Source organism: Podarcis raffonei, chromosome 9, assembly GCF_027172205.1.
Source record: "Podarcis raffonei isolate rPodRaf1 chromosome 9, rPodRaf1.pri, whole genome shotgun sequence".
In the NCBI taxonomy this organism is placed as follows: domain Eukaryota; kingdom Metazoa; phylum Chordata; class Lepidosauria; order Squamata; family Lacertidae; genus Podarcis; species Podarcis raffonei.
Window position 1 is genome coordinate 24,751,306 of NC_070610.1, and position 26,668 is coordinate 24,777,973.

At 40.4% G+C, this 26,668-nt stretch overlaps 1 protein-coding gene across 5 annotated transcripts in view; it reads right to left on the bottom strand.

Moving 5' to 3' along the window:
• Positions 1-26,668, bottom strand: part of CORIN (corin, serine peptidase) — a 136,392-nt gene that overhangs the window by 31,227 nt on the left and 78,497 nt on the right. For all 5 annotated transcript variants that reach the window (XM_053403571.1, XM_053403570.1, XM_053403573.1 and 2 more), the window contains 8 exons: positions 24,337-24,444; positions 20,117-20,227; positions 19,601-19,723; positions 15,835-15,942; positions 13,333-13,564; positions 9,690-9,835; positions 9,146-9,253; positions 1,812-1,925 (listed from right to left, as the gene is read on the bottom strand). In XM_053403571.1, coding sequence (XP_053259546.1) covers positions 1,812-1,925; positions 9,146-9,253; positions 9,690-9,835; positions 13,333-13,564; positions 15,835-15,942; positions 19,601-19,723; positions 20,117-20,227; positions 24,337-24,444 — 1,050 coding nt within the window. The remainder of the gene's footprint in view (positions 1-1,811; positions 1,926-9,145; positions 9,254-9,689; positions 9,836-13,332; positions 13,565-15,834; positions 15,943-19,600; positions 19,724-20,116; positions 20,228-24,336; positions 24,445-26,668) is intronic.

The window sequence follows — 26,668 nt, forward strand, 5'->3', positions numbered from 1 at the left end:
ATAGATTCAGGTTAGTTTCATTAATGCTTAAATAAATGCATTTAAGGGATCAGAGCTATACCTGTTCTATCACTTGTGGAAATGACCTTAATATGAATTGGGTCTCTCCTCCTCAGGAGGAGATGGAATAAAGTACATGGTTTCATTATAAGCACCTAGGAAGAGCTCGGATGATCGATCTAGTTGAGCATCTTGTTCCCAGGAGTGGCCAACCCAAAGCTTCCATGAATACCACAAGTAGGGTTTGAAAGCATAGCTCTTGCCTGCTGTTTGCTACTCAGTAAATAGAATTAGAAACGTAATTGGCTACTGTCTTTGAACCTGGAGATCCCACTTCCTCTGTCTTTTTCCTAATATTTTGGCCACTGCAGTCTTTTTAAAACTCAACTGGCAAAACAAAATGTCATCTGTGCATGTTGTAGCTGACCATTTTTTTCTATTTTATCCACAGTCCTTTGTAAAAACCTATGGCCTATGATGACCTACAATGGCCAATACAGCTTAGTTCCAAGCTATATGAAAGACCATATTCCTTCATATGGATTATGACCAGGTTCTGAGATCTTCAGGAGAGGCCCTTCTCTCAGTCCCACCAACCTCACTGGCACACTTGCTAGGGGTGTGGGAGAGCCTCTTTGGTGGCTGTTCCCAGAATTTAGAACTCCCTCCCTAGGGAAGCTAGACTGGCAGAGACTTCATCATCATCATCATCATCATCATCATCATAATTTATTATTTATACCCCGCCCATCTGGCTGAGTTTCCCCAGCCACTCTGAGCGGCTTCCAATCGAATGTTAAAAACAATACAGCATCTTTCTGAAATGCTTTCGGGAACTGACTGCTTTTAACAAAAGGGCTGGTTTTTATTGTAATTTTGTTGTAATTATTTGTATGGTTTTAATGTGTGTTTTAATTCTATCAATGTTTAATTGGTTTTCCTCCCTATGTTTTTAGCTTTTCTTATTTTTATCTGTAAGCTGCCTTAACTCCCTGCCAAGGGCATATAAATAATAATATTGATTGATTTTAAAGAGAGATAAATGTTGTGATTATAGCTGTAGAAATCTGTCTAGAGGACAAGAGAGTGGAGAGAACATATTTTAAGTAACCCAGGAATATATCAGAAGTATGTGCATGTAGCGCACCAGATACTGCACTTTAAACCCCACCCATCCAAAAATCATATTATTGGACACTTTAGCAAGGACAGACTTTTGACAGATGTATAGATGCTACAGAGATCAGAGTTCTGGTGCCACTATTGCCACTCCAGGGTAACTATAATCATTAAATTCTCCTACAAGTTTAATGGGCTGAATATTGCCCGCTTTAGGAGTCCAGTTAATGCCTGGCAACCTTGCCTTGAAAACAAGCAGCTGCTGTGAGCCTAAAGTGCTGTGCTGATGTTAGGAGAAGAGAACCTAATCTTCATTGGAGGTTTTTAAACAGAGGTTGGATGGTCATCTGTCAGGGATTCTTTAGCTGAGATTGCATTGTGGGGGGTTGGACTAAATGACCAATTCGGTCCCTTCCAACTCTATGGTTCTGTGAATGAGAATGGGACAAGAACATCCAGGCATGAATTCATTATGAGGTACAGAAATGGAGGGATGGGTCAAGGAAGTATGTAATAGAGGCAAATGGAGCTAGAAGGACAGCTAATCCAAGAGAGGAAATTAAAGGGGCAGAAGGATATAATGAGCTCCCTCCCTCTCTCTCTCTCTCTCTCTCTCTCTCTCTCTCTCTCTTTTTTTTTTTTTTTTTTGCCCACAGTGGGCATGTTGTGATCTTGCCCTCTCAAGCACTTACAGCAATTAGTTTCATCCACATTGTCGGGACAGTCTGGAAAGCCATCACATATCATGGTATATTTGATACACAGTTTGCTTGCTGGACATTCCCAAAGACCTCTTTCTTGGCAACCTAGAGGCACAAAATTAAAGACATTAAATACATTTAGCTTCAACAGCACATCAGTTAGAGCATGTGGTTGTTGTGAATGGCTCAACAACTGAGAGATACAGAGAATACAAAGGCACAAATGTCAGCATGGCTTCCTCTGCTGTCCTTTGACCTGTGATTTACATATAGTCATCATATGCCTATTACAAATATAGCTTAAGATAGCACTTCTATCCAGAAAGAGATTAGGAATGTGCTTAAATTTAAGAAACACACATTCAAATAATTTTGAAACATGAAATTAAACTATATTATTAACCAAATTTAGACGTGGGGAAAAAACAGATGGACTTCTATAACGGCACAATCCTATGCATTTTTTACTCCTACTTAAGTCCAATACCGCTTACTCCCATACATGTGCATAGCATTAACTGAGTAGAGCAGTATCAGTTGGAGGAATAAAGTGATGGATAATCCACCACTACCCAAACCCTGCTAGCTTATGCCAGCTAAGGCAGGAGATGGGGACAGCATTTTTAGCATAGGAGAGCAAACGGGGTTTGGAATCAGCTTCTCCAAGGCTGCATCTGCCCTGGTCCCAGAACATCACCTTTGGGGTCTATGCCTACCAGAAACACTAGGGGCACTACAACTATGCCTGAAGAGGTTTTAACTCAATGGAAGTGCCCAGTCATCAATGGTGCTCTTCCCTGTCAGTAGAAAACCACCTTTGCTCCATGCTAGCCCACTCCAGCTAGCAGCTCTACTGGTTAAGCTTGCTCTCTTTGGCTGCAATTCTAATCCCATTTACATGGAAGTGACAAACCTTAGTGGACATAGTTGGGATTGCTCTGTAAACTGTGTAACTTTCATATCACTAAAATTACACCACATCACAAATGTGTATTCTGTATGTGGATGATAAATAACGTGTGCAAACTATGTAAATAAGAGGGACTAAAACAAGTTTGTGCCTTTGGGTTTTTTTGCTGGAGTTTTTTAACATTCGAGTGTTACTGTTGCGCATGTTTATTGCTTCTTGTGTATGGTTATTGCTTTAATGTTGTTTGCTACCCTAAAGGTTTTTCTGCTGTAAGGCCATGGCATATTAGTTGGTTGTTTAATTAGACAAATAGATAGATAGATGATAGATAGCTAGCTAGATAGATGATAGATGATAGATGATAGATATAGATAGATAGATAGATAGATAGATAGATAGATAGACAGAAGCACAGCCAAAATGAAGGATTTAGAAGCTTTCCACACAATAATCAGCACATTATTTTTCGCCCAGCTAACACTGAAAATAGCATGTTCTTGATGGCAGTGCAAGCAGCAAGGGAAGAAATGCCATAAAAGTATCCCCTTTTTTACTCTTTCACCACAACATCTCAAAGGATTTCTGTGGAGGTTTCTGCAAGTTGCAGTAGGAAAGCTTTCTAGCTACTGCAAGAAGTCCCTACAGTACGGTAATTAAAAATCTTCTGAGAGTTATCAGAATATTTTATTGTAGTAGAATACCTTATGTCACTTCCTGCAACAAATCCTACAGTAAATTCCCAATAAATTATACATGTGAAAGCAGCCTTTGAAATCTGGCATTTCATTTAAAATTTAAAAAAAGATTATGTACACTAAAACCACCCACTTTACACATTTTCAAAACCATCTATGTCAAGAGATTCCTTGCTTCCTTGCTAATTGTTAAAAAATTGTATGAAACCCTAAGTATTTTCTAGCCAAACTTAATTCTTTATTATTTCAATGACAGACTTGTTCATATGCTTTATTCTTCCACTGAGATAAATAGAACCTGAATTTGGATTAATACATCAATGATTTTCTGCATTTCCCTTGAAATATCTTAAAATATTATAAATGATCATTTAAAGAACAGAAAAAGAAATAGGAAAAAACCCTCAAAAAAAAAAACCATAGAGATGGATCATTGACACAGCTGAACTGGATAAATGTCAGCTTTCTGACAATGATATACACCTTTCTAGAGGCTCATCATTATTCAACAAACACAGCCACTGTCTCCTCCAAGTGTCTTTAATCAGCTGTACTGGTTTTATAATAAATTCAATATGAACTCTTGTATAACTGTGTCAGTCTTTTGATATTAAATTCTTGGTTCATCATATGGAGGAAATTAAGGCACAGCACAGATCTATAAAATATTTATCTCTCTACAGATTTTATACATATTGTTTTCTTAAAGCAGCTCAGTTCACTATCAAGATGTAGGAATAGGCTGCTCTGCTGAAGCAGAACACTGGTAATTGTGCAAAAGACACATTTTACAAAGAACTTTGGCTTCTCACATTCCCTGGAGTACAAGAGATATTAAATTAAAAGTAATCACACCAATGATCCAACTATATCCTCAATATTAAGTAAAGCAAACATGCAATATGGAGGGGCATAAGAACGTAATCTGTATTTATGTGTGGGAGGCAGTAGGACTGTGAATACATTCACATGCACACACATATAGAAATTCATATACACAAACTGGATTTCCCAAATTATTTGCTTGCAGGTATAATAAATTGTGCAAATATAATTAGGCTGAAGGACAACTTGACTTCTGTTTCATTATAACATTTGTCATTTCCACACACAAATCCATAGATCAGCAGTGTGCACTGTTCTGCGCTCTTTTCCTATACTTCTGAGAAGTCACTACAAGCCTGAATTAATATTACAATAATCCCTGAACATTATTTAATAGCTAAAGAAAGAGATTCAAATTATTTTACCGAGCGCAAACTCTCTTCTAGTTGATCAGTATGGTCTGAAATAATCCAGAAACCTGACTACCAATTGATGCTGGCTAAGATTGAAATGTTTAATCTCTCCAGTATGAAACTAGCACATATTATTGGTGGCAGCAGATTTTAACAGATTCTGGCAAAACAGAGAAAGAACTTTTGAAAGAACACTATCTATTGTTAATTGACCTAATATAAGTCAACAGAATACAGTGAGTTCTCCACCAAGCAATAAAGTTTTTAAGGCTACAATCCTATACACAGTTACCTGGAAGTATGTCAGTGGGGAGTGTTATATCTGAGTAAACATGCATAGGATTGTGCTGTCGGTGTTCTTGATTTCAATGGTATTTTAGTGCACTGAACTTTATCCAGATTGTGCCCATCTACACAATGTCATCTACAGAAATAATTCTCAAAGACCATTGATTTTTGTCCTCCAGTTAAAAAAAGAACATGAATGAGGACAGAACAGCTTTCTAGAGCTCTAAAAACATTGGCTGTTCTTCAGTAACAACATTAGCCATGGTCAAAGAAATGTCATTCTGACAGCTGTAATTTTCAAGCAGATGCAGTCTCCCATATTTATAGGCGCTGATAAGAATTCTGTTGACCACTAAACATTTGTCTAGGAGACACAGAGAGAGCAAAGACAATTTACTATTAAAGGAATTCATGTAGTAACTAAACAGAATTCCATACCTTAAAGTCAAATAGCAGAAAGCACTAGAAAAATAGGTTGCTCATTTATATTCCCGCAAGTTGAAAAAAATTATTTTGCAGAGGGAATATATATATAGGATTTTGAGATGGCAAAGAAATTAATAATTGTCTTAAAAAGATAAAACAGGAACACACAAAGTATCATTGTTTTCTATTCAATCCATTCCCGCCCTGTGGAATGCCCTCCCATCAGATGTCAAAGAGATAAATAATTACTTGACATTCAGAAGACATCTTAAGGCAGCCCTGTTCAGGGAAGTTTTTAATATGTAACGCTGTACTGTTTTTAACACTGATTGGGAGCCGCCCAGAGTGGCTGGGGAAACTCAGCCAGATGGGCGGGGTATAAATAATAAATTATTATTATTATTATTATTATTATTATTATTATTATTATTATTCTTCCCAATCCAGATATTCATATACAGAAACATAATGTTTTCTCATGATAGGCCTGCCATATTTCAAAAGTAAATTCCTGCCACCCCCAAAGTTGTTGAGCTTCTTTTAGGAAATCACCAAAATTGTTGAGCCAGAGTTGTATGAAGGAGACCTGGGGACACCTCACATATCCGCCCCAACGGAAGGGCCAAAATTGGGGCCAAAGCCACAGCGGCATGTTCAGAATACCTGGAGAATGGCGGCGGGGGGCAGGGGGAAGCACTGAGAGGAAGAAGCCGAAGAGGAAAAATCGCCCGACAACCCGACCACTGTCCTGCTAGTTATGCCCCTCACATACAGATGTATTGTGAAGGGCTGACAATTATTTCCTGCCTCAAACTCAGTCGCGGGTGGAGACATTGGCGACTCCCTCCTACTCCTGCTGCTGCTGTTGCTGTGAGGCAGCCTAGAAGGGCAGCAGAATACAGCCCCGGATTCAGCAGAAACCCATACCCAGGCCGAGGCAGCAGCCCCCTCCCCACGTTCAAGGGGTGAAATGCGAAGGCCTTGCCAGAGCAGTGACACTAGAGGTCAGATGGGGGTGCGAAGGTGGGGAGGAGACCCAGAGACCTCTGGGGAAGAAGGACCAAAGAGGCCCTCAAGGAGGGAAGATGACCCTCCTCATTGCATACCCCAGGAACCCAGAGAGAGAGAGAGAGGTGCCCAAGGAAGGGAGGTGCTCCATGTCTGGCGCAGGCCCTCTCCACCGAATGCTTCACCTCACCCATGCCTGTATGCATCCACCGCTCTCTCTTCCCTCCAAAGGCAGTGGCAGCAATATGGTGGGCAGGGCCAGAGCGAAGCCGAAAGGGAAGCCAAATGCGGCCGAAGCAGAACATAAAGTCTCAGTGGCGCGCGCGCGCGCACACACACACACACACACACACACACAAACAGAAAACCAAAAAAGAAACCCGGGTTGCCATGCATGGGGGAAATTCTGGACATCTCTTAAAATTCAAAAAATCCTCCCAGTCGCCATTTTAGGCATCCAATTTCTGTATATGTCCAGAATTTTCCAGACGTATGGCAAGCCTATCTCATGAAAGATTAAAGGCCAAACTAAATGAGACAATGGGAGATCCATGACTAGAGCTCCTGCAGGATTTTTCACATCTAAAAGCAGTCGCAGCTCAAGGGTAGCCCTGGTTTGGATCAGGGTTGCAGTGCGGGGGGGGGGGAGGGAAATCTGATCCTTTCTTTGGTGTCCTTTTCATCATCATCGATGTCGTCATCATTACCATCGCAAAATTTACATGCTTAATGCTGTCTTGCCTCGTGCTTTCCCTAAACTACCCCCACTGCTGCTTCAAACACAGAGGCAGTCTATTTGGACAAAATGTTTTCAAATTTGTTACTCTCAAATTCACCATCTGAAGAAGGATCTTCAGCTTCTCTTGCAACCAGTGCCAGCCCTCATAAGAAAGCACATGTTTAAAAATGTTCACAACAACCTACCAGTAATGAGAAACCTCAGAAATGTAATTCATAATATAGTATTTAGAATCAAATATGCACAGTGTTGTAATTAATGATTTGAAGACTAGCTAGTTAAGAGAAACTTAGATTAGTCCTACAAATAGCATTTAATATGTATAACATTTGGGGAATGATCCAGCCTAAATAAGTTTCATCAATGCCAATGACAGAAATGTGAACACATGTGTACATTCACATATGAAATAATTGGAATATAGTAGTGCATAAATTTAGCTAGACTGCCCTTGGTGTGTGTGCTATGCTGATTATTTCAGTATGTATTGTTGCTAATTAAGAAAGGTGCAATCCCTGGTGTCAATTATGTAACTTTGGGAAACAAAGCTTTCTTCCAGTTACTAACAACATATTCAAATAGCCCCAGGAAGGGTATTCATAATGTTTTCATTATCGAAGATGAACGCAATGTCCATGTTCATGAAGGACTATAAGACACACTTTTTCCCTCCTAAAAAGTAAGGGGAAATGTTTGTGCAACTTATGGAGCGATTGCGGGCGGCGCAGCTAAGCCAGAAGCCAGAACAGCAAGAGGGATCACTGCATAGCGCTCCCTCTTGCTGTTCTAGCTTCTGGCTTAGCTGCGCGAAGTCTCTTCAGGGCAGGGGGAGCCTTCATCCTGCTGTCCTGAGGAGGCTTTGCACGGCTATCCCAGAAGCCAGAACAGCAAGAGGGATTGCTGGGCAGCGCTCCCTCTTGCTGTTCTAGCTTCTGGCTTTGCCCCTCAGTCCCTTCCCCCACCTCCCAGAAAAGCCCCCAAGAGATGCGCTCCCTTTAAAGAGCCACACAGAGCATGTGTGCAGCTCTTGGGGGCTTTTCTTCCTCCTGGGGAAAAGCCTGCAAGCGCCGCACACACCACGTGGCTCATGAAAGGGAGCACTGAGCAGAGCCTGGGATGCATACAGGCTCTGCTCAGCGCTCCCTTTAAAGAATATATTTTTTCTTGCATTCCCCCTCTAAAAACTAGGTGTGTCTTATGGTCAGGTGCGTCTTATGGAGCGAAAAATACGGTATATCTGCACTACAGTTGTAATCAAGAATGAATTACTGAGAGCATCCATTTGGATCACACTGTTCAATCACATAATATTGTTATAAGCTCACTATCTGATCGCTGGAAAGGATAGACTCCAGAGATGTAACAGAAATGGGATATTGACCGCTTAATGTTCCTTTCTGGTCAAACTTGACAGCCAATTCTGATTATACCTTCAATTTGTTAAGGAGATTGCTCGACAATTGCTCCCAATAGCCAGGAAATAGATGGAACCTTGATTATTCTTAATGAGGGGAAGCCACAGGGGTAGGGTGAAGTCATTTAGGTCTCGGTGTGTGCATACAGGAACAAAATCTGACCCAGTTTGAGTCAAACTCAGGTAGAGATAGAAGGAAAGAACTAGATTTGAGCTGTGGGAAGCACTTTTTGGGACCCTGCAATCATCATCTGAGTCCCTTCTTTGTGTGCCTTCTCCATAGGAAATCCAGATGTTGGCAACACAGGAATGGGCCTTTTCTGAGGTAGATCCTTGTTTGTGGAACACACTCCCCAGGGAGGCTCGCCTGGCACTTTCTTTAGGCATGAGGCGAAAACAACCAGGCAGTCAGCTGTTTAACATTCAATAGGTTTTTTTAATGTGTTTGTGGGAGAAGGGTTGAATTGATTTGTTTTGGGTTTTGTTTTATTACGTATTTTGCATTTTTTTGTTTTTTGTGAACTGCCCTGGGGACTTCGGATGAAGAGCGGTATACAATTTTTAACAACAACAACAACAACAATAATAATAATAGAAGATCATTTACCACAGTTCTCTTCATCACTATCATCTTCACAGTCTGCTTGTCCATCACATCTTCTGGAAGACAAGACACACCTTCCTGAACGACATTTGAAATGGCTGGGAGAGCACTCTGCCAGGAAAATTACAAAATCCAGTCAGTTAAAATGCCTTCATCATTAGTATGAAGAGAAACATAAAAGAAAAAGAGCACTCACAGCCATGAAGAAGGGCCTATTGCTGTTCAATTTGACTACTTCTTTGAGTTCCTACAGTGCTGTTCAATTATTTTAAAATTGCATGGAATTTTGACCTTATGAAAGTTTCAGGAATACCTGGATTTGCTTTCATACACATCTAGTGACAACTTTATACCCTGGCTGCCATCTGCAATCCAAAACTGAGTAGCACTGACCCCCAATTAAGAGAATAACAGCCTTCATTCCATTAACTTATTATGCATATGATTTGATTAGAAAAATAAATTTAAACATAAGGCAATGAAATTCTAGCCCTCCATACCAGAGTCCCCCTCAAGTATGCAATGTCTAGTTTAAGTATTTAGTAACCTTCTACATCTTCATCAGGTGTTAGACAAGTTTGATTGTCTGAGTTTTCTTCTGGGAACTGAGAACAATCAGTGTCTTCTGGCCACTGCAAGCCTACAATTCCAAGTACAGACTCACATCGTTCTTTGGACTGTTCACAAAGTGCTCTGAAAAGATTATGTGGAAAAGAATTATTTTGGATGGGAAAATTAGAGACTGAATCAATTCACACTTTCCTTGAAAAAGCCATTGGCCAAACCCAGCAAAACTAGTTAAGAAAATTAAGATTTTTTTGAGATTCTTTCAGTCATGATTATTTTCATGGGGTTTATTCTTTATTCATTACAACTATGTAAGATGGAGTAACCAGAAACAGAACACACTGTTATTAGGAACAATATACCATCAGTGCCTATAAAGGCTCTAAAACACTTTAACCATTATTTCCCCTACATTTCAATTGCAAATCAGCAAGAAATAATAGGAACTAAACAAAACACACACTTCCAGTTCATAACATCCCAGAGTGCCTTGCGGATTCCTTTGAAGTTATTGCCAATGCCTATCATTATTTAAATTATACTTGTGATCAAACGTGGGTGCTGCCAGCCTGTTCTTTTACAAAGCTGCAATTCACAACCATTGACTCTATCCAGTTAGGGAAAGGACAACCAAACTTATGTTTTCTCAGTATCAGACCAGCAATTATGTCACTTGTGATGCAGACATGCCCTAACAGTAACAATATCTCTTACTTAAATGAAGACATGATGGGCTTGGCAATGCTACTAGCTTCCTACAGGTAAGGACTGAATTAATATTAAGTTACTGTGCATCTGACTTGCTCTATCTGCACTGAAACCTTCTTGGGCAAAGTTGGGAAGATGGTTACAGACCAGATTCAGGCACTCTTGGATGAGACTGATTTTTTGATCCATTTCAATTAAGGTTTATACCTTGTTTTGGCACTGAGACCACCTTGGTCACTCTCGTCCTTTTATCAGGAGAGTGATCCTGTCAATCATTCTTCATTCTCAACAACTACTTCTAATGACATAAACCACAGTATCCTTCTGGAGCACCGATTGTGTTGGAAGTGAGGGGTTCTGCTCTGCAGTGATTCCACTGCTACTTGGATAGTACTCTAGAAGGGGGTGCTTGAGGAGGTATTGTTCAGCCCCATAGACCCTCCAGTATGGGGTTCTGTAGGATTTGATCCTATTCTCCTATTTGATCCTATTCTCCACGTGCCAAACTATTCATCTTCTACATAAAACCACTGAGTGAGATCATCCAGCATTCTGGAGCACATTGCCATCAAGAAGGGGTGGTGGTGGATGCACTGAACTGGTGTCTGACCACAGTAATGAACAGGGTGAGAGCCAACAAACAAAAGTTCAATATAGAGAAGACAGAAACACTTTTAGTAGATGATTCCGGATAGCAACCAGTTCTGGATGGGGATACACTTCCAATGAAGGTTTAGGTTCACAATTTGGGGTTATTTCTGCAACTATAATTGTCACTGGAAACATATGTGGTCTCTGTGGTGCAGAGCACCCTCTATCAGCATCAGTTGGTGGTCCAACTGTAGCCCCATTTGAACAGGAATAGCTATGCTCTGGTAATTTCTACATTAGATTAATGTAATGTGTCATATATAGGGCTGCCTTTCAAGACAGTTTGGAAATGGCACCTATTGCAGAACTCAGTGGCCAGATTGCTAAGAGGGAGCAGATGGGATGAACATACAATACCAAATCTGGTTTGTCGCAATATTAGTTTCTGAGCCTAATTTCAAGTGCTGTTTTAACATATAAAGCCTTAAGTGGCTTAAGACCCCAATACTACGTGGACCACCTTCCCCATACAAGTCTAGCTAGACCCTAAGATAAACTGTGTGCCCCCTCAAGGAGAAGTCCAAGGCGGCACCCACCAGTTTGTAAATACTCTCCCCAAGGAAGCTCACCTGATACCGACATATTATTGATGCCATCTTTTCATATTTTTATTTTGGTTCTTACAGCTATTTTAGCTGGCGTGTTTGGTTATTATCCTTCTGTAGGGAAGGGTATAGAGTGTTACCTCTGGTTGCGGACACGATCTGTTCTGGGGTGCCGTTCGCATCCCGAAAAGTCCATAACCAGAGTGGCGCTTCTGCGCATGGGCGAAGTACGATAGAGCGCTTCTGTGCATGCGCGAGCAGTGCAGAACGTTTCTGCACATGTGCGAACCGCATAGAATGCTTCTGCGCGTGTGGCAAAACCCGGAAGTAAACACTTCCGGGTTTGCCGCATTCTTAACCCGAAAAAACGCAACATGAAGCGTTCGCAAGAAGAGGTATGACTGTATATATTTATTTATTCATTTCTTTTAGTGGGTGATCACTTTGAGTAAGTTGTTGATTTTTAAATGTGTAAATTACATCAGTGTGAACCTTAGTTAGAAAGTAGCAAATTAATTGAATAAACAACAACAACAACTTATGGAAATAATAAGCATGGGTGGCAATAGGAACCTGTATTATCATCATTCAAATTGTATCTTTGTGATGAAGGGTCCAAATCCCATCACCTTCTACAACTGTTTCATTAAACAGAAATGGGTGAGGATTCTCAGTGTAGGAAACCTTAACACAGAGCTCAACCAGATGCTTAAAGTAACAGGATATGTTTAGAGGTGTGCCTGAAACAGAGTCTATAGATATATGATAGATAAGCAGTCCATTGCATGTCCATTTTAAAGAAAGACCAAGATAAAAGAAATCTGTAAAAATGCCATAAGAAAAAGAACACCTAAAAGAATAAAAGATAAGAATTGCCTTACTCAATCAAACTTCATTCCATCTAATCTAGCATCCTGTTTCTGACAGGAACCAGCCATATATAATGCTACAACTTCTTGAGCAGAGTGCAAATATAACAATAATGCTCCTTTGTTGTGACTCTAGCATCTGGTGCTTCTAAACTGTGTATTGCTTCTAAACACAGAAGTTCTATTTAGTTCTCATGACTAAAGGCCATTGAGAAGTTTTCTGTGAATCTGCTTAAAGACAAACAGCAATAAAATTAGTGTTCACTGAACATAGGGTTATTATAACTAAACTAAATAAAACCAACATGCCTTTAGTTTATACCATAAGGATTGCATTGGTAATACTACAACACACTATAAGCAGAATTACAGTTGCACTGAAAGTTTTGTGGTCTGCTTTAAGCTAGTTTAGGGACGTGGGTGGCGCTGTGGGTTAAACCACAAAGCCTAGGACTTGCTGATCAGACGGTCGGCGATTTGAATCCCCGCAATGGGGTGAGCTCCCGTTGCTTGGTCCCTGCTCCTGCCAACCTAGCAGTTCGAAAGCACGTCAAATTGCGAGCTCCCGTTGCTCGGTCCCTGCTCCTGCCAACCTAGCAGTTCGAAAGCACGTCAAAGTGCAAGTAAATAAATAGGTACTGTTCCGGCAGGAAGGTAAACGGCGTTTCTGTGCGCTGCTCTGGTTCGCCAGAAGCGGATTAGTCGTGCTGGCCACGTGACTCAGAAGCTGTACACCGGCTCCCTCGGCCAATAAAGCGAGATGAGCGCCGCAACCCCAGAGTCGGTCACGACTGGACCTAATGGTCACGGGTCCCTTTACCTTTACCTTAAGCTAGTTAGCAAGTGTTACCTGCATGGTGGAATGCGCTGATTTGTTTGAAGATCACATTTTGGCACTAAGATTGTGCAGGCAAAAAACATAAGGTATTTGTAACAGTTAGTTTGAACCAAGGCTGGGAACAGAGAGGACTCCCAGCTGATGGAGGCTTCTTTCTGTGTCCGATGGCCCAAGTAGTTGGGGTAATGAGTATAATTATAAGGCAGGTTCATGCAGAGTTCCAGTATAATTGGCTCACACTGACCTGTTAAAGTAAAAAAAAAAGTTTTAAAATACTTGAAAAATATTACTGCATTTTCAAACAATTATTACATTGGATTATAATTTTACACAAGGGATTTCTATTTTATTGAAAATGTATTATTTTATAAAACTAAAACCATTTTGAAACATCAAAACGATATGTACGTTTCTGTTGTCAATTACAGTCATATACAGAAGTCTATTTTGTTCTAATTCAGAGCTGGTTATATTAAAGGATAAGCATTTTTTTGGCTAAGTTACAGCTATTTAAAGAATGAAAAGCATTCGGTTAAGACAAAGACAGGAACATCTGTTACTGCTCTATCTTTTCCATTTCTCTTGGAAGATTTAATTTATCCCCTTGTTTCTACCAGTTTTCAAGTGTCTGGTAGTAAATATTCTCTTTTCACAATGGGAATTGATAGGTCATCCCGAGACCCTTGCAGTATAATTCTGTTCCACAAAACATTTCACTTTCTTTCTTACCAATCTCAGATTCTTCCAGCTTTGTATTGCCTGGCCAGTCCTTTTTCATCAGTTTCCCTTTCAGTTAAGAATTCTTCTGCATGCTATATGTAAGTGGATCTAACCTTCAAAATCAAGTTTGCAGACCTAGGCTGTGCACACATTACTGTGTACTCCAGCTCTGGCACACTCTCACCACTGATGTTTGAAGCCAAGTACACATGCCATTAGCAACAGATTCCACAGGTCTCCTGTAGCTTCTTGAGAAATACTCCTATTTGATGCAGCTTCCCTCAAACCAGCTTCCATTCGATTAGAAAATGGAAGTTGCAATTAAGCTGAGGTGTGTACATTTCAAGCAGCCATTGACGGCAACTTCAGTGAATTAGAGCTTAGCATGGGAAACAAATCAGGTTATGGGAAAATACATTCCTGCCCCTTCTCTGGTGTGAACAGCAACTTTCAACACAGTGCAGGGAAATGGGCTCACTACATTTCAAGCCTCTAATGTGTACATAGATCTAGTAGGGCTTATCTACTAGTTATTTGGCCTTTAATATTATATGCAGGCTGAGATTACAAAGGAGTTAGACTCATATGTTCCAATCTCCCTCTCTTTCCTCAATCGCAGATCATGAAAAGAGAAGGCAACAATGGTACCAGGAAATTCATTTTCAACTTGACTGTAGGATCTTCTTACTGCATCAAAATCAGCAAAAGATAGACTCTCCGTCTCACCAGGTAGTAAGTGAATTCATCCTTTGTGTGGGCTCATTATTCCAATAGGAACATGGAAAACTGCCTATCAAGTCATCATGTTCAGTATTGTCAATGTTATCTGGCATTGGCCTTCATGTGGAAGTTTTCCTTAGTCCTACCTGGGGATGGCAGTGGCTGAACGTAGGACCTTTTACAGACAAAGTATGTGCTTTACACTGAGGCTGTGTATACATTACTGGCTTAAAAGAAAGCAAGGTCTTTCTTTTTCTCATTTTCCTTAGTCCTATCTGGGGATGGCAGTGGCTGAACGTAGGACCTTTTACAGGCAAAGTATGTGCTTTACACTGAGGCTGTGTATACATTACTGGCTTAAAAGAAAGCAAGGTCTTTCTTTTTCTCATTTTGGATCAAAGCTCATTTCTCATTTTGGATCAAAAGGGAATGCATCAAAATGCAGTATTTCATAAGACATGATAAGATAGATACAGAATAATACATAGTGTGGCTAATGACATGTTCACACCGCTTCCCAAACCAGCAAACAAGACTGTGTTCATACCCAGAGCTACAATCCTTGCAATAACTCATTTCCATAAGGAGGTTCACCATAAAAAATGACTGAAAAAAGGCACTGTGTAGTACAAAAAATATGCACATAAACCCAGGTCTGTTATACATTCTCTTCATCTTATTGTTTGGACAACCATGCAGATCATGAGCTAACTCTAGTTCGCTTGCTTGCTTGCTTGCTTGCTTGCTTGCTTGCTTGCTTGCTTGTTCTTGCGTTCACAATATATTTTGAGAATTTGTAACAATGAAGGCATATAAAAGACAGAAAGCATGTGAAGAACAAGTAATGGTAATTAAATCTGTAGTCATGATGAAAGCTCATGACTAAACACCTTTGTTTTTTGTTTGATCTGATCAAAGCCATTTCAACAGAGACATGTGATGATTAATCATCAGAAGTAACTAAAACAAGGAGATTCTTTTCTTCTGAATACTGAAGTACACCATTATCTTTGCAAGGAAGATACTGGAATATGTACAAGATATAATAATTATATAAAGTAATACCCTACTCACTACAATTTGTTCGGCTATTATTCATGTTGCAGAGAGGAGAGTGGGTACAGGAATCAGGACAGGAAGCAGAAGTACATTTCTGATCTCCTTCATGACATGGCATCTGACCTGGAAGAACAAAATAAAATCTTACAATAATTGCCGGATTGGATAATGCTTTCATCAGTGCAAGTCGATGCTTAAAGCCTGTTCCCAACATTCCATCTCACTGATACACTCTGTCTAGTGATAGACAATAATTTTTTAAAAAAGGATTTGGGCTCAGGAAGAAGACATTGGTTGATCAGGTATCCCTAAGCCACCTGACTTCCAGGCTGTGATTGCTTCTGACTAAAAAACACAAATAGGGGCAGAAGACCACACACTTAATAGGCTGCCCAATAACTTGGCAGGGCATACTTTGACAGTACATGAGAGTGCTGTGACAGGAGACAGAATGGTGGCAAGCAAGCTCAATTATTCCGTAAAAACCTCATCCATCCAACACATCATCATCACTTATTGTCAACATGTATTCTAAACAAAAAAAGTATCATTACAGCATTCTTGCCTTGCATATTATCTCAAGTACACATATCATTAGAGAAGGAATTTGGCCAATATATTAACTTTAAAAAAAATCTGCTTATGCCAATCTACTTTAACTGCAATACCCCACACCTCAGGTTTTACTTATGTGCTTGCAAGTCCAAATTCTACACCCACCCGCACCAAAGGGGAACAACTGTATCACTGACAGCTAGTGTGGTGTAATGAATATAGGGCTAGGGCCAAGTTTTGCTGGCCTCTCAGGATAGTATCTATGTTGCCTGAACATATGGACCATACTGGTGATAGCATTGCTATCTAGCAGCTATCATCTGAGTCTGTTCTTCCCCAATGGCTGATGGCACACTTCCTATCGGACTGAAACAGCCATTTGGCTCTGACCAGATACCATCTTTTATTCCCATAATGAAATGCCATGGAGTGTACCGGGGCATCTGACTCTTCTAGAGGAATTGGACTGTTGCTTCCCCTTCCTTCTGTGTAAGGCCCTGAAGTTAGGGCTAGGAGAATAATGGTGATGGTCTCCTCAATATGAATTGGAATGGTAGCAAGTGATGGCAACCCCTGGACTTGCTAAGTCCCCAATGCTGGGGGGCAGCGGTAGAAAGCTCTGCAGCTGCTTCTGTATTTGTGCCTATCCCTAGAGCAAACCTGCTTCAACCTCTATGAGGAAACCTAACCTTAAGAGATTATTTTCTCCCGGGGGGAAATGAGGTGTGCCTGAACTTTAATACACCTAATCAAACCAAGGTAGATAATTCCACCCGATATCACCAGAGACACCCCCAGAGAGGTGGACAAAGGTGGACTGTGGGCTCTCCTTCTCTGTCCCAAAGGATAGTACTAACTGCATCCTCTGGTGGATAATGACATGTCTGTGTTGGTTGGATGGCCATATTCTCAGTGGCACAGCCTGTTCCTGGCACTGAGGGAAGGCTGCAAAGGGTGGATGAGGCTGGCATATCTGCAGGGTGGTGCCTGTGTAGCCCAGGATGTGTAATGAACTTCCAGATAAGCACTGGCTAATTTGTGCAGGCTTTTCAAAGGCAGGTTTGGAGATATATTGCTTTAATTCACATCTATTTCTAAAATTACATTTGCAAGGCTTTCATTAGCTACCATCAGGCTGTGAAATGGAACTCATTTTGAAAAAACTTAATCCCTCACTCTCACCCTGCTTCCCTATGGGAGCTCCTCTCTCAGTTCATTATGGAGTTAGAATCTGCATGAAACAGCACACAGATTTTTCCTAATCATAGCACAGCCTAAACAGAATTCCTATAAACACCATGTCTTTGGACAACTTCATTGACGTAGCCATGGGGACCCTGTATTGAATTTCTATTTCCACAGAATGAATGACGGCAGTTATTTCAGCCTATCCCTTAATTGCATTTCCTTAAGGACCCTATGGAAAGGAGACTGCTTTACTCATTCAACCATGTAGTGAGCTAATTTCATTTGCAAATTACACAGATGAAATACTAGAATACTTAAAGGACTCCCTTCCAGTTCTGCTTATAGTTTCACATGTACACTGTCCCACCACCACGCCATTTCTAAATCCAAACCAATGCATTTATTTATCAAGGAGATTTTTTGATTTAGGTTTTAGTCCTCTCTGCCTCTTGTTTATTCATTTAGAGTGGATTCATTATTGTAGCTCTTAAAAACAGGCTCTAATCTCAAGGGCCTGAAGTGTAATACAAATACAGTGGTACCTTGGGTTACATACGCTTCAGGTTACATACACTTCAGATTACAGACTCCGCTAACCCAGAAATAGTACCTCGGGTTAAGAACTTTGCTTCAGGATGAGAACAGAAATCGTGCTCCGGCAGCGCGGTGGCAGCGGGAGGCCCCATTAGCTAAAGTGGTGCTTCAGGTTAAGAACAGTTTCAGGTTAACAACGGACCTCTGGAACAAATTAAGTACTTAACCCGAGGTACCACTGTGAAGCCATACTTAACACATACATGTTCATCCTTTGTTGACTGCTGTATCAAGTGGTGACCTACATCAGCTAATAAAGTCCTAAATAAGTAGTACGTGATTGCCTCTCCTGGGTTTGTTCATATTTAAAAACAGCCACCACACGGTGGCAGCAATCTGAATTGGGACCATGACACATGGTGGGAGCGGGACTGACATTTCTTCTCAAGCCATTTCCTTGCAAAAACTGCCCTCAAACTGCAATTTCCCCCTGCAATTTGCCATTCTAGCATATGAAACCTTTGAGGCAAATAGCTGCTTCAGGGAGTATTTTTTGTTAGAAAACAGTGAATGGGGAACGTCAACTGCCTCCCTCTTTGTGTCTTCCATCGATTTTGTCCAGACTTGGTCACTGAGCTGGAGGTGAAGGGGAAGCTAGTTCCCCAGGAAATGTTGCTTTCCAACTCCGGAGGGTTAAGGTAACAGTCACATATCAGGGAAATCCAGAAATGCAGTCTTAAAGAAAAACCGAGGTCAAGCACGGTGACACAGTCCCAAAGTGGGCATGGTCTAAGAGCAGGATCATGAGGCAACACAATTAGAATGGTGCTTTCCTGAGGGTCCTCTAGAAGTTCCTGGAAAACAGACTCCCAGTGTAATTCTCTCTTGTCTTACAACCAAGCCATCCCCACCAACTCATTTACCTCACTTAATCTTCTCCTCTGATTGTTCATGTACACATGCAGAATTGCAGCACCAAGTTGCCTCTCTTACTTAGCTTTTCCACAAGCAGTAAGCTCATTTTACATATTAGGGTCTGTGTTTCCTTCCACCTTTAGAGGCAGCATGACAGAATACTCTTTAAAAAAATAAAATAAAATACTAGGGGTGTGGGTGGGTGGATGTGGTTAGAGAGAGGAACACATACAAGCAAAAAAAAGAGGAACCAATCAAAATACAACAGAACTGAAATAAATTGCAGCAGAAGGTCTCTGGTGTGGAGACACTGTGAGACTACAATCCCCTAGGGCCACAAGCCCCATTTAAACAAGTGGGAGCTCTGCAATGGAACCTGCAGAGGATAATCTCTCAGCAGATAGTGCCTTACAACATAAAAAGGCAGACAGAAGTCAAGAAGATGAACAGTACAGAGGACACTTTCTAATAAAATTATGGAATTTGGGAGATGGAGAGTCTGAATTATCATCCTTAAAAAAGTGCTCTCCCATAAAGTATGGGAGATTTATTCCCCACATTTGGTCTTCGCAAGTCACATGTGGCATACCCTTATTTTCAGCGCAATTCTCTTCATCACTTCCATCCTTACAGTCTTTGTCTCCATCACACTGGAAGGTACTGGGAACACATTGCCCATTTCTGCATTCTGCCAGTCCTTGACTATGGCATGCTGGGGTGGAAACAATAAATTATTTTGATAGTTTTTAGAGGCTCCCCATTTTCTATAACTAAAAATGTGTGCTAAATCACAACTTAATTTATTATTATATTTGAACGAATGTATCATAAAAGCAGTATGATTACAAATAAGATCCTACGAATTTTGTATCAGCTGGTTGGTTAAAATAACAAACATGAGGAAAATACTACACTTAATGCACATAGTTATAACACAGTAATAAACACAGTATTTATTAGCTTCTATATTCCAATTAAGTTTCACATGGAAATCTAGCAGAAATCAACAAGCATGACCAGTCCTTTTATTTCTAGTAATACTGTTCTTCACTGCATTTGAAAGAAAGTATTGATCTCAAGAGGCTTACAAAATCAGATTACTTACAACAGTTGACTTCATCCGATTTATCTGTGCAGTCGTGGTCACCATCACACACCCAGTCCATTGTTATGCATCTCCCATCTCCACATCGGTGCTGAGTTACTGGATCACAGTCTTTATCAGAACATTGACAAAAAGAGCAGCAGGGAGAATGAATGAAATAACTCCTTGCATTCAATACACATTCAATATTTAGTATACAGCTGGGGGGGCAAACTAATGACACATGTGAAAATGGGACGGGGAGTTGTCATTGACACCAACAAGATGAGGGAAGTTGTGCCTGCCAAATTGTTCACTATCTTGCAGTTATTAAGGTCGGGCACTAGGAAAGAACCCTGACCAGAATTCTATTATAGGTGTGCATGGCAGGATTTCTTGTGTTATACTTCCAACACCAGATCCCGTGGAGTATTTTAAAATGTGTTTCTCCAAAACTAAAGCAGCCTGCTTTTGAGGCCTTAGGGTGCTTCAAAACCAATGTTCTGAATTCAATTTCATTTTAAAAGAAGACCACTATGCAGCCCGGAGGACCGCCATTCAAAGGCCAAAGTACATGTTCCACAGCAGGCAACTTAAGAATATATCCACACTTCCTCTTGTCCCACTGCTTTCCCCCATCCTCCACCATCCAGGGAAAACCGCTATTTTGACTCAATCAGAGCTGACAGCAATTTGGGTTTTCTCCAGATTGATGTTTGCTCTCATTTAGCACTAAAGGCATGGGACAAGTGGAAGTGTGGATGAGCCCTCTGTCTCCTGTCCTAACGTCTTTTTATTTGAGTCAAAGGAATCCACAGCTCCAGCCAAACAAACCCAACAAAACTGCTGCCCATTATGGAGAAGAAAAAGGAAGGTACTCATATCGTTCTTAGATTTTCCTCCCCTCCGAACCTAATAGCAGCCTTAAGGGAAATTAAATCCGGAAATGTTATGAAGGGAAAATGATTTCCATTCCATGCCACTATTCTGACTAAAAGAGATGTCAGAGATTCCATCACAGATCTCCTGTGTCATGTGTAACTTGGCCATGAGAAACAGAAACAGACACAGTCCCTGGAATTCTGGCCCCTTTTTTCACAAGAAGTTCTGCAAATGAACATGAAACAAACAAAACAAAAAAAGCTGTTTCCAAATGTTTCGTTCCCAGAGAAAGACTGGAATCATTCCCTTTGATCCCGACAGGGACTCCATGCATGTAAAAGCTACATGATAGCCATAGCCCTTATCATGAATTTCACTATAGCCTTCTCAGTCATTGCATCTTCCTGCCGAGAATAGTTGTCTCTGCTGAACTTCTGACTTTCTTACAGTTGTTTACAAGAAGTGTAAAGTCTCTGTCAGAATTTAAAAAGGCAGTCCTAACACTAACCTTTTCATTAGATTTATCACTAGGCTGCAGGTTAAAGATGACAAAATAACACCAACAGTGCAGTTACTATCTGTGTACTGTTTCTGACAACATGTCTGAGAAAAATATGACATTTGTAAAATAGGAGATGCAAACAAAAACTCACACATATATTTATATATATTATAGTGGGGTTAATAGCAGATAAACCACTACATAAAATTAAATCAAAGAGGCTCAAATAGGAAAAGGTAATATCAGAAAATCCAGGATATTTAGAAAGGTTTGCTGGAATCAGTTGAAATCTGTGAAAATCTTATAAAGACTCTTAGGGACAATTGCTGCTTTAGCTCACAGCAGGAGACCATCTTGATGCATTTGTGAAAATGCTATTCCTTACTATTTTATGCATCCATCATAATCTGTTATGTTAGCAGAGGAAGAGGCATACCAAAACCTGGCTCTTGATACACAAAGCCATTCTGCTACGCAATGTTTCATTTACATGATTTAACACTTGTAATCTGACAGCATTTTTTTTAGCAACTTTTCAGATGAATTGAACTGGACAATGCCAATCCTGTATTCATTCCCTCAGAAAATGTTGTTTTTTGGTTTTTTGTAAACCAGATTAGAATAAATCATCGTTATATTTACATAGTATTTTGAACACTTTAAAAGTGTTTTGCATACAATATCTTACTGCGATTGTTACTAAATCGAAGTAATACACCAATATTATGACCCCCATATTGTGATTGGAGAAGCTGAAAGTGACAGACAATGGCTTGCTTAAAGCCACCTATTAAATTAATGACAAAGACAAGGATTTCCTGATCTGTAGCTCCATATCTCTAATTTGACTGTCCCTCACCTATTTGGATGCATATTATTCTGCTGGTGGTCTTTGGGAAATAACAAGTCCCCCAAAAGGAAAAGCTTCCTTCCTTAATTATAAAAAAGACTTTTTTTTAATACCATACTCTAAACTACTGAGTACATACTTTGTGACAGAGATATTGATGAAACATGGTTGCTATAGGATTGTTGGAAATCAATTTTTCAACTGACTGTAAAAAACAACAACTGCTCTGTGGATCACCAGTCATCAAACCAGAGAGGGGAAGCAATTTTCCCCATCCCATTATTGTATTTCTAACCCACCCTTCCACAGAAGGTCCCAGGGTGGGTTATAGCATATTAAAAACACAGTGCAAATGGAACAATAAACAACAAGCCCACCAATAACATCTAAACAACAATTCTATACAACATGTTACAAGGAGGACTCAAAATCTAATTTTCAGTTATCAAATGTCAGTGTAAAGGGGTGCATCTTCAGCAGCCAATGAAAGCTGTGAAGGGGCAGTGCTAGTTGCACCTCTGTGGAAAGGACATTCCACATTAGCCTCTCATGAGCCCCCTCCCAAACCTCTGAGGGTGGCTGAACAAGCAGGCTGGTCAGATTAGCCTCAACCAGAGCCAGGGCCTTTTCAACACTGGTGTTTTCAACACTGGCCTGGTGGAACGCTCTGTCTCATGAGACCAGGGCCCTGCAGGATCTGATTTCTTTCTGGAGGGCCTGTAAGACAGAGTTGTTCTGTCTGGCCTTCAGTTTGGAATCAACTTGATTCCCTCCCCCTATTCTTTTTTTCCTTTCTCCTCCTGTGATGGAACTCCTATTTGGGGACTTCCCTGGCTTTTTCTGGCCCATGTAGGACCAGTCTGGAAAGTTAGCCTTGGTGAAGACTTGACATTTTCATCCCCCCCAAAAAGTTTTTGATTTGAGTTTCCATTGAAATGAGGCAGTATTTTAATGTTTTAATGTTGCATTTTAATCTTGTTTTTAAGCTGTATTTCAATCAATTTGTTTTTATATCGGGTGTTAGCCGCCCTGAGCCCGGTCTTGGCTGGGGAGGGCGGGGTATAAATAAAATTTATATTATTATTATTATTATTATTATTATTATTATTATTATTATTATTATCCACTCTTACAGACTTGTCTATAAGAAACGACTCTTTGAGAGACGTGTCTACCACACCTGGTTGTGACCATTGTTCACCAACTAGCGGCAAGCACTGTATAGCTCAAAGTCATGCTGACACCTCATGATGATGGTGAGCAATGGGACTGCACTGGTCAAGGTGGAAGGGACGAAGAGGGAGGGGAGAGTTTGGCTGGCTCACTCAGCTCACCTTTTTATTGTTTAATCAGCAGCGGTAAGCAGGGATGGGGCAGAAATTCATTTTAGTTGTTGTTGTTATTTATGAAATTTGTATAGTTCACATTTGAAGCTGCATTTATCAATTTCACACATTCCAAAACAATGAGAGAATCAAAACTCAGCCATCCTTCAAAATGTGCAGTAATCCAAATCCAGGGTTTACTATAGGAAGTACAGGGAGTTCAAGCAAAACCATTATCCAGAATGTAAGCCATTCTTCCTAGAACTGATTCAGCATGCTGTTTTTGATGTGGTATTCTCCTCGCAGACCTGTACCACATCAGAATGTAAGTATAACCCGTATTATGTAAGTGGGTGATGAAAGTGGAAAGGTGACGTGAAAGGTTTCTCACCAATTCTTTAACATCATATGTGTGGAGTTTCATTTGAAAGGCTTCTATAAGTAATAAATAGCAAAGCAATGAAACTTTTTAACATTTCTGAAACAATAATTTCACCTTAGACCACATCACAGGAAAATGCAAAATGGCCTCCAACAATTCAAGAGACAAACTTAAATTTTTTGAATGCAACAGGCTTAAGTGTGCCTAACTACACTCTAGATTTTTGCCTCCATTTGCTCCAGAGTTGTCTCTGTCCACCAACTGTGATTTTGTAATAACCCAGCTATGTTTCTTATTTACCACAATTCTGCTCGTCACTTAGATCTCCACAGTCGTCATACCCATCACAAACAAAGCTGTAATTGAGGCACTTTCCCATCTTGCAGCGGAAAACTCCTTCGCTACAGTCTGAAAAACAAACATATTTTAAAACTTTCCTTTGCTTTAAATTCACAACAATACCATATCGCAGAAATTATTTTGAGACAGGTTTCAGTGCATCCATATTCCAAGTTAATCTCCCTGGCCACCTTTTAATGTTCTGTGCTTTCAAAAGCTGTGTAACAGGCAGAAGTCAACAAGTGAAGCAATTTCTAGCACAGAATTGCAGTAACAGGAAACATCGCCTGCTGATTTCTAAGTATTATGCAGAGCCTCTGTTCATATAGAATATAACCACCTTAATCCAATCCTCCTTGGGCAATGTTGCATAAACAATAGCTAATTCTGAAAATGGTACGTACTTTTTAAGAGACTATATGGCTCAAACCAGGGCTATATCAACTGAGCTAAAAAGAAAGATTAAAATTCTGCACCAAGAATTTGCCTGTATAAATTAGGCAATTTACACACATTTGCATAGAAATTCCTGGTTTCTATAATTTATCCAACTTCTCCTGGTTATATGGAGGGGGAAACAGCCATGAAGGGCTCTGAAATCCCACTCAATGGCCATTAGGAATCCTACCGAGTTTCAAAGATTTCACCAGAGTCGGGTGGCCAACTCAGGCAAGAGATTTTGGATGCCTTGAAAGGGCAGCAAATTTTTAGTTACTGAATTTTATTTTATTTTTACTGCCAAGAAGAGAGAGAAGTCTCAGGTATCAAAATAACTCAGCTTTCCTTGTCTGGAGATGGAGGAGGATGAAACATTTGCTGCTATAACTCAGGCAGCAAAATGTATTGGGCCAGTGCTGCTGCTGATTTAAAATACATAGCATCTTTATTATTATCCTACTATACTCCAAGAAGCTCAGAGCATTTTACACAGGACTATCTCATTTAATCCTCTTAGCAACCTGTTAAGGTTGGTTGGATGGAAAGAGAATGGCTTGCCTGCCATCATCCAGTGAAGACCTAACTAAACAAAAACGTGCTTTACAAAAACCTCAGCAGTCATAAGCTTTCTGACTCAGGCGAAAAATCCATTTGGAGAATATGAGAGTGGGATGTCCACAAGCAACTTTTTCCCCTGCTGAGTTCAAAATGTGTATTTTCAAGAGTGAACACACATTAAGAAGCCGAATGCAGGTGGAAAGAAATACTTGGGGAGAGTTTGAAGGACTGATAGGCAAGGAAAGGGTGAAGCTACTCATCCACTCCAGATTACCAGCTTCCACTTTAGTTATGCTCATGGCTGAACTGGATTTAAACCCATGTCACCAAAATCCAAGCTCGGCATATTACCCAGTACACCACATCAAAGCTAACTTCCACTGCCATTTAAGAGGAAGCAATGCAATAGTTCACACTATCCTAGATTTTCCAGAGAAATCTATATTTAGCTCTGAAAGAACACAAAGAATGAAAGGACAGTAAATACCAAAGACATACAGTCCTTAACATTATAAACTAAATGAAAATCTGTGTACTCTGTAGATCATAGATGATTTCATATTGAGTAATGTGGTACCCAGCTGAGTTTAAAATCTGAACCAGCATGAGGTATCCTGGCAGTTCTCACTGTTTATCCATCCCTCTGTTGTAACAAAGACTGCTACTCCTTAATGCTCAGTATTAGTTTTAGTATTAGTTTTTCTTTCCTTTCTTTGCTAAAAGTCTGTCATTTTGTCGGAACAACTCCTCTGACTTAGGGCTCGTCCACCTAGAAAGCACAGGCCAAAGTGGTTTGCCACATGGGTCCAAGTGGTTTCCCCCTTGCTCGGCTCCTTTCCAAGGAAAAATCTGTTGTTGAGCGACAGATCAGAACAAATGGCAATCTGGGGGAAACCCAAATTTCTGTTTGCTCTAACTGACCACTAAAGAGTGGTTATCCCCAGAGAAATGCAATAGAACAAGTGTGGATAAGCCCTTAGATTGCACTCTGGTTTGCATCTACACTCAGGGCTCACCCACGCTTCTGCTTGCCTTGCAGCTTTCCCTTGGGGAAACCCGATCTTTAACACTCAGTCAGAAGAAATGTCAATTGGGTGTTCCCCAGACTAATGTTTGCCCCTATTTAAAGCTAAAGAGTGGGTTTTCTCTAGGAAAAAGGCAGAGGAAGAGGGAAACTGCTCAGACCTATGCTTTCTAGGCACAAGACAAGCAGAAGTGTGGAAGAACCCTCAGAAATCATATTTACATAAGTACCTCACAGATCTAAAGCTGGACTTGAGTCTAAACAGGTCACTAG